General features: G+C 46.4%; 1 protein-coding gene across 2 annotated transcripts in view; it reads right to left on the reverse strand.

The window, feature by feature from the left end:
* Positions 1 to 3,722, reverse strand: part of LOC143291578 (uncharacterized) — an 88,985-nt gene extending 85,263 nt beyond the window's left edge. For both annotated transcript variants that reach the window (XM_076601508.1, XM_076601506.1), the window contains exons 1-2: positions 3,639 to 3,722; positions 2,184 to 2,525 (exon numbers count right to left, since the gene is read on the reverse strand). In XM_076601508.1, the coding sequence (XP_076457623.1) occupies positions 2,184 to 2,525; positions 3,639 to 3,705 (409 nt within the window). In that variant the 5' untranslated portion in view covers positions 3,706 to 3,722. The remainder of the gene's footprint in view (positions 1 to 2,183; positions 2,526 to 3,638) is intronic.
* Positions 3,723 to 9,559: the final 5,837 nt, after the last annotated feature.

Here is a 9,559-nt window from a genome sequence, read left to right on the forward strand (position 1 = left end):
TACACCCAGAGAATCAATCCCAGTGCCAGAAACGAATGAAGACCGGCTGCTGCTCTCAGCATTAGTATGCATAATCAGCTTGGCCCGAAAACAGCGTGACTGTCAACTTCAACAACTATAAATGTAGGTTCTAACGTGACTTCCCTACCGTTTCCAGCTGCTGCAACCAACACAGGACACCCCGGAAGGAGGAAAACCAGCACAAATTTCCACACACACACGAAGAGGAGAATTTCCATCATGGCGTTTCTGTTGTGTCTGTGGGAGGAACGCATCTCTTTGACGTCTGGCGACAACTCGACTGCGGTTGCTTCCCTTAGACCACTAAGGCAGAAGCGGTTGCTTCCCATAATATGTATAACCAGGAGTTGAAAAAACAAAATCGAAATGGTAGCATGCTTGTCGTATTACATGAATAATAAAATGTTTCGCAAATCTGCTCCACGTTGTTGAAGTTATAGAATAAAACTAGCTGTTTTCACTGTTTAGACATAAAAATTATATTTAAAAAAACCAACAAATAAATAGATAAACTGAGTTCCCGGAAAAAGACATATGCGGGAATGATGTCGACGAGGCAGAAAGAGATGTGTGTGTGAGGAGGGTGGGGTGGGGTGCGGGGCTGTCATGGAGGGGCATGAGACAAGAAGACAGACAGAGAGAGAGAGAGCGAGGCAGAAAGAGGTGTGTGAAGGGTGTGGGGTGGGGTGCGGGGGTGTCATGGAGGGGCATGAGACAAGGAGACAGAGGGGGAGAGAGAGAGAGAGAGAGAGAGAGAGAGAGAGAGATGACAAATGTTTCATACAACCTGACAGACAGGTGATAAGCAGAGAGGCACACAAACAGATATAACCAGACAGCTGGACAAACTGACACAAAGGTAAACAGACAGACGGATACTTGTACCAGTCCTTCGACTGGTAAGATAAGCAGACAAGATGCCAAATAGATGAACAGATAAGATCGAAAAACAAAACACAAATACATAGCTAGGTAAACAGACAGACAGACGGATAGACAGACAGATAAGCAGACACAGAGGCATATCAATCTGTGAATTAACTTTAGTATTCGTCTGTCAAACGGACATAAACTATCGCATGCAAACACACACGCACGCACAAGCGCGCGCAAATGCAAGTTCACGCATGCTCGCACTTGAACACACAGATGCACGTGCACAGCACACAGGTGCGCCCGCCACGCACACAAACACACACGCGCACACACACACACACACGCACGAAAGAAAAAGAACAAATACAGATCTATAAATATAGACCACCCACCGTGCCCCTCCCCCCCCCACACGGAGCACCCCCCCCACACACACACGGAGCACTCACTATCAAAAATTTTCCCCCTCCAGACTTAGTTGATGAGCAGTGTTCACAACAAGGCGTGGCCGTCCACTCCGCCAGTCACACGAAGGAGTGGAGGGGGAAGAAACATTGACAGATACCTCCCCCCACCCCCCTAAACACACCCTCTTCCAGATACACACAGCCAGCCCCCTCCTGCCCCCTCCCACTCACACCTTCCACCCCCTCCCCAACACACACACCTTGTCAAAGCGTCACTCAAAGAGAGGTGACCACGTGAAGAACATTCGGCAGAGGCCTGACCCCCGCCAAAACCTAAACCAAGACTCTGGTCAGGCTCTAATGGCTTCACCATCAGTGAGAGGATTGGTGAATCATGTCAAGACCAAGAAGCACTTAACATCAGACGCATTGGTTACTGGACACACACACACACACACACACACACGCACGCTGACACACACACACACACACACACGCTCACACACACGCTCTCTCTCTCTCACACACACACGCTCTCTTTCTTTCTCTCTCTCTCTCTCACGCTCACACACAAACACACACACACGCAAACACACACAGCAACACACATACACATCCCCCCGCGCCCCCCCCCCCCCCCCCGCCCCCCAACACACACACAAACACGCACGCTGACACACACACACACACACGCGCTCACACACACATACGCTCTCTCTCTCTCTCTCTCACACACACACACGCTCACACACACGCTCGCTCTCTCTCTCTCTCTCTCTCTCTCTCTCTCACACACACACACACACCAACACACATACACATCCCCCCGTCCCCCCCAACCCCCCCCCCCGGCCCCCAACACACACATGCTTCACTTACTTCTTCGACGCACAACAAGGAACCAGGAATACATTTCAGCATGGCCATCATTCAGGAAGGTGGTGACGTTACACCCCACAGTGGAGGACCCCCCCTCCTCCAAATTAGCCACCAGAGTTTTCACCAGCGATTTCCGACTGTCACCCTTCACGATGCTGCAAGACGAGTACTCCGCGTACGTGGTGCACGTGTGTTTTAAAGGGTTGACGATGGCGAGGACTTTGCTGTCCGAAGCCCGGAACAGCTTCAGAGACAGTAAGTTCACCCCTGCTTCCAGACCACGACCGGAGCATTCAACTTCCAACAAACTGGAGAAGCCTTGGAAATCACGCACTTTCAGCCCTGAAAGCAAGCAGTGACCCGAATCCTGGTGAAACAGCACGCATTCCTTAACCTCTGCCTTCGAAAATATTTTTAAAACGTCATGATTTATCCGTGTTTGCTTAAAAAAAAAAAAAAAAAAAATCCAACCCCCACTGCTGCCCCCCCCCCTCCCCCCGAAGAACCCCCCAAAAAAACCGTGGGGTGCGTGAGCGGGCTTTCACAAACATTCTTGCTTAAAAGCGCATACGTTTTACTGTCAATTGAGAATGTTCAAGCCCATTACCACATCTCGCAGCAAAATAACTAAGACAATATTTCTTGAATATTACGAAAACATCGCTCATGTTATGACGGTTGATATGATAGTCATGTGTGCTTCAAGTTTAATATCAGTATACTATTTCAAAGCATTACTAAAAGCAACACATATAATCAAAGTGTAAAATACACTTCTTGAAAAGCTGACAATTCAGCTGGGGCTGTCTCAGCATGGTAACGACAGAATCGATCTGGGAATAAAAAATACGCCAATCTGGACGGAATGCATTCATACCATTCCGTTCATGTAGCAGTTCCTATATATACGAAAGTAACACATTACTGGAGAATTCTAATAATTATATTTTTTAGTGCATATTCCATTCATTGAATTTCAGTGTCATCTATATAATCAATATATTCCCATATTTATTCCATTAAAAGCCTCAACGATAAGCATTTCTTACTTTATTTTTACAGTCGTACTGATCTTTCCGAAACTTCTACAAAATCTTGCAGTTCTAAGCCTTAAAGCAGGAAGTAAAATCAGAATATATCAGAAACGGAAAATAACGAATTTTTACAGCAGCCAACCTATGTGCACATAATAATAATAATAATAATAATATACAAGTGGGGTGTTTCGCTATACAGTGGGGAACAGAACAATGTGATCAACGAATGATCAGCAAGCAAAACGCAGCAGAAATCCAGTACTGACAGAATCTCAAACCACAGCGACTCTGCTGGCACAGCGACTGATGAAAACCATTTCACAAAAGCTTCGAGTACAAATAAAATTCTTCACAGTGCCCTCAATCACAAATGAAAAGATTTTCTCCTCACGAGAACAAACAATGTTTCTCAGCTTACCATTTTCCACACATCCAACGAACACAACATGACTGAGAAGCAGAGAACTGAGGACGATGTTCCCCATACATTTCCACACCAGCCTCTCACCCATCATGGCGACCCGGTCTGCACCATTTCAGGGGCTACGTCACTGCTCGGAAAAAATAATGAACACGAGGTTCCTTCCCTTGGCTGCGTTTTTTGATGCAGGAGTTGCTTCCCATACAAGCGTTTTCCGGGGAGAGAGAGAGAGAGAGAGAGAGAGAGAGAGAGTGTGTGTGTGTGCGCGTGTGAGAGTGAGCGTGAGCGAATGCGTGTGTGAGAGTAAGCGTGAGCGAGTGCATGTGTGCGTGTGTGCCTGTATCCAAGTGTGGTGAGTGTGTTTGTTTGTGTGTGTGTGTGTGTGTGTGTGTGTGTGTGTGTGTGTGTGTGGAGAGAGAGAGAGAGAGAGAGAGAGAGAGAGAGAGAGAAATAGATGGTTAATTGTTCTGACACACATTGTCCGAACAAGTTGGTTGTAATCACTAGCATTTTTTCAGTTGCATGGGGAAAAAACCCACTACGAATGTTGTAGTGGGTAGCCATGCATTCACACACACACACACACACACACACACACACACACACACACACACACTCGCTCACTCACTCACACACACACACACACACACACACAGCCAGAGAGACAGTGAGAGAGGGGGTGAGGGGGGAGAGGGGGGGGACAGTGGGTTGATGGTGGTGGGAGGAGAGGGAGGGAGGACGTCTGAGAGAGAGAGAGGGGGAGAGGGGGGGGCAGACAGACAGACAGACAGGCAGAGACAGAGACAGACAGTAGACGAACAGACAAATAAACAGAGGGACACACACACACACACACACACACACACACACACACACAAAGTGAGACAGAAATGGAAGAAAGAAGAAAGGCAAGCAGCAGACAACGAACACCACACGGAACAATCCAGAAGCACGAACCGACGCCACCCCACCCCCCCCTCCACCCACCCCAAGCCCACACGCGCACCCCAACCCTCATCCCCACCCCTACCCCACACCCCCACCCTCATCCCCACCCCTACCCCACACCCCCACCCCAATCCTCATCCCCACCCCAACCCTCATCCCCACCCCAACCCCACACCCCTAACCCAACCCCCACCCCCTCCACAGACTCCAGCCACTCACCGTGCCCCCTCCTCACCAGCACCGTCCAGTTCTTATACACCGAGTTGCCCTGAGGCGTCACCGTGTTGGCCGTGCACCCATACTCCCTGCTCTCCCCTTCCTTCAGGTCGTGCACCAGGACCTTGACCCTGGACCTGTGGTTGTGAGAGCTGTCGAGGACACAGGACGAGTACTCCCCGTAGGTCAAGCAGTTCTCGGTGAGCACGTTCAACGAGGCCAGCACCTTGGACTCGGGGAGCCGGAACAACTGCAAGGAAATGAGTCTCACGTCCGCTTTCAAATTCGCGCCGCGGCATTCCACTTCCTGTATCGCGGGGATGTTGCGGAAGTCTCGCGCTCTCATGCCTGCAAGACAGCGTGGTCGGGATGCTCAGTTTTCGGCGGTTTCCGATACTTTTTTTTTCTTCTCTCTCTCTCTCTCTTTCTTCACCAGTTGGTTGGGGTATGTCTGAGGTGGGCTTGGTTCAGGGTTGAATAAGGGACCCCCTCCACCCCCCCTCCCCCTCTCTCTCATACAGCAATATCAACTACCCCTCCTCCCATCACACACACACACACACACACACACACACACACACACACACACACACGTGTGCGCACCCTAAAAGTCATGAAGTCTGCAGCCGCCTAATATCACCGAGTGTTACAATGCGGTATTTTTTGCCATCATTACGAACGCTGATGTTAGTGCTGCTTATAGTACTTCTGTAATTGCTAAAGTGGCACTACTATTCTCCTCATTCCATATGTTAACAAATACTTAAAATAAAAGGTTGGGCAAAGAAAATGAGAACGATGAAAAGGTGATGGCGGTGGAGAAGAGGCAGCTGAAGATGCACCAGAGGAAGAGCAAAAGGAAAGGGAGGAGGAGAAGAAGGAGATGAAGAAGAAAATGGAGTAGGAGGAGGAAGAGGAGGAGGAGGAAGAGGAGGAGCAGAAGAAGAAGGAGGAGGAAGTGGAGGAGGAGTAGGAGGAGGAGAAGAAGAAGACGAAGGAGAAGAAGAAAAGGAGAAGAAGGAGGAGGAGGAGGAGGAAGAGGAGGAGCAGAAGAAGAAGGAGGAGGAGGAGGAAGGAGGAGGAGGAGAAAGTGGAAGAGTAGGAGGAGGAGAAGAAGGAGAATGAGAATGAGAAAGTGGAGAAGAAGAAGAAGAAGAAGAAGAAGAAGAAGAAGAAGAGGAAGAAGAAGAAGAAGAAGAAGAAGAAGAAGGAGGAGGAGGAGGAGGAAATGGAGGAGGAGTAGGAGGAGAAGAAGGAGAAGAAGAAGAAGAAGAAGAAGAAGAAGAAGAAGAAGAAGAAGAAGAAGAAGGAGGAAGAGGAGGAGGAGGAGGAGGAGGAGGAGGAGGAGTTGGAGAAGAAGAAGAAGAAGAAGAAGAAGAAGAAAGGATGAAAAAAAGAAAGGAGAAAATAATGGCACCAAAACAAAATGACAGTGAGAAAAGAAAAAAAATATGACGAAGAAGAAAACGATGACACTGACAAACAAAGGACAATGAGAAGTAGCTATAGTAACAGCGGTAGTCGTCGCAGCAGCAGCAGTAGCAGCAGCGGAAGTATAGTAGTAGTAGTAGTAGTAGTCGTAGTAATAGTAGCAGCAGCAGCAGCAGTAGAAGCAGTAGCAGAATGGTTGCAAAAAAAAAAAAAAGAAAAAAAAAAGACAAAAGAAAAAAAGACGATATATCGCGATGAGAATAAAAAGAATGAAAAGAAAAGAATACGACGAAAAAGAAAGTGATCACACACAAAATAAAGTGATAATGAGATGAAAAAAAAAGAAAAAAAAAGAAGACTAAACGATGGCGACGCTGATGAAGAAAAGGACAGTGGTTACTGATATGAAGTCGAGAAAAAGAAACGTATCAAGAATGGAAGAAAAATGCAAAAGCAAGAAGAGAGAAATACACCGACCTAGAAAATCGATGCAAACGATTCCATACTGCTTTCCATTTGACCTTACGGCTATAAAACAACACCCATACGATATTCAAACCCGAGACTCCATCCAAGATATGCTAAAAAATAAAATAAAATAATAAAAATACACAGCCCAAGGAATACCAGAATCTAAACGAATTAAACCATGCTGCAATTCCTCCTGGGCACTCTGATACCAGACACAAACCAACGCATCATTATTTTGCCCTCCATTGCAAAGACCCAACACACAAAGACCCTTCCCACCGTTTCACCATGTTACGACTTGTCCAACTGAACCAAACCCAATTCAGACACGCCCCCCAAAATTTCAAATAACCACTTCACCATTTCCACCTACCATCGTCAGATTCATACGCCACACATCGCGACACGAGGAGACATACACAGCTCACGCTCCACAGAAAATGTCTGACTTGGGTAGCCGCCATCTTGGAGAAAATGTCCCCGCCTTCTTCTGTCTCGCGGTGTGCGAAATACACATCACGTGAACACCAAGCCAATAGCCTCCCTTGTTCTGCGTTATGCCGGACCAGTTTATCCCCCTTTAACTGCATCACGAACCACTGGTGGTGGTGGTTTTTTTCAGTCAGAACTAAGTTGTGTGCGTTACGTTTACTTACTTCTCGAATAAAGAACGACTGTCTCACAATATGTTCATGTTAAGGTTATTAACAGGCAGACAGACAGATAGACAGATAGATAGACTGACAGATAGATAAACAAATAAATCAATCAGTCTATAAGCTGAAGTGAAAATGACTCCATTTATACACATGATAATTTAAAAAAAATGATGCTCATGACAATGAAAAAATCAGTATAAATCTATATCAAACATATTTTCATTGCAATAAAGATAAGTGTTTCACACACACACACACAAACACACACACACACACACACACACACACACACACACACACACACACAAGCAAATAATACTAAACGACACATAAATCAGTGCGCGATTTGATTTCCTTAACTGATAAACGAACCTTTCCATACGACCACACCTGTTTTCCCCACAGTTTTTAACAATAAATTGATTCTAATACACAATCAGAGAATTTTAACACTATAATCATGCTAAAACAAATTCCCATAACAAACAAATAGTACTGCTAAAAATTCCTACGGAAATAGGAATTCCTGTTCCCACGATCACATTAGGATGAAAAACATAACGCCTTAATTATTATCATTATTACTATTATTGTTATCATCATTATTAATTATTATTATCATTATTGTTGTTAGTAGTAGTCATAACGTCTTAATTATTATCATTATTACTATTATTGTTATCATTATTATCATTATTATTGTTGTTAGTAGTAGTAGTCGTCGTCGTCTTAGTATTGACAAGTCAGACGCTACAAGGATACCATACATCTACACTGTGTCCATATTCACAGCATCCACAGCATGACGGAAAAATGAAAAGCAAACCATGTTCCACATAGCCAGCCCAGCCAACCAAAGTGAAAAGCAAACCATGTTCCACATAGCCAGCCCAGCCAACCAAAGTGAAAAGCAAACCATGTTCCACATAGCCAGCCCAGCCAACCAAAGTGAAAAGCAAACCATGTTCCTCATAGCCAGCCCAGCCAACCAAAGTGAAAAGCAAACCGTGTTCCACATAGCCAGCCCAGCCAACCAAAGTGAAAAGCAAACCATGTTCCTCATAGCCAGCCCAACCAACCAAAGTGAAAAGCAAACCATGTTCCACATAGCCAGCCCAGCCAACCAAAGAACCAGTTCAGGACTGCAGGAAAAAACAAGCAATAAACCAAACACTGGGACTATTATAGCGTCGAAAACAGTAACAAAACATCCGCTAAGGTCTGGATGTGTAAAGCAACGTGTTTGGCAGAGTGTACAAGAAGACATTCAGTATTCATCCACGTAAATCAATGTGTTTATCTGTTCAGCTCACATCGTGAGAATGGGTTAGTTTCTCTTTGTAATTCCTGTTTGATGCCGTCTGTTTCTTCACAGCACTGGTTTTAAGCTCGTTCTGTCTATTTTCGTTCAAGTCAGGCTTCTTTGTTTTCATCTGTCTGCAGGTGCCAGACTTTCCTCTGTGACTTATGGCCTTTCACCGGTGTTGTTTACCTCCCTTTCTGATTGATGGCTGTCCCGTTTTCAGCAGGTATAACGTCTTCTCGTGTTCTGGGCTTGCCCCCCCCCCCCCCCCCCCATAGCCCCCCCCCCCCCCCCACCTCTTCATTGTCACCTCCCTTTCTGATTGATGACTGGTCTATTTTCAGCAGGTGTAACTTCTCGTGTTCTGGGCTTGCTCCTCCCCCTCCCCCCACGCCTCCCCCCCCCCCGTCCCCCCAAACCTCCCGTTCCCACTTCTTCATTGTCACCGCCCTTTCTGATTGAAGGCTGTCCTATTTTCAGCAGGTGTAACTTCTTCTCGTGCACTGGGCTTGGCCCCCCTCCCACCTCTTCACTGTCACCTCCTCTGATTGCAGGCTGGTCCATTTTCAGTAGGTGTAAAGTCTTCTCGTGTTCTGGGCTTGGGGGATCCCCCTCCCACCTCTCTACGTTGTCACCTCCCTTTCTGATTGAAGGCTGTCCTGTTTTCAGCAGGTGTAACGTCCCCTTGTGTTCGGGGCTTGGGGGTTCTCCCTCCCACCTCTCTATGTTGTCATCTCCTCTCTGTTTCAAGGCTGGTCTGTTTTGCGAAGGTGTAACTTTTTCATCACCAAACTTCACCCCCCTCCCTCCCCAACTCCACCCAGAATAAAAAACAAAACAATAAACTCTCTCTCTCTGTGTTTGTAAATGCTTTTGACAATAAATCATCA

The sequence above is a fragment of the Babylonia areolata genome, chromosome 17 (genome assembly GCF_041734735.1).
Source record: "Babylonia areolata isolate BAREFJ2019XMU chromosome 17, ASM4173473v1, whole genome shotgun sequence".
Taxonomy (NCBI): Eukaryota; Metazoa; Mollusca; class Gastropoda; order Neogastropoda; family Buccinidae; genus Babylonia; species Babylonia areolata.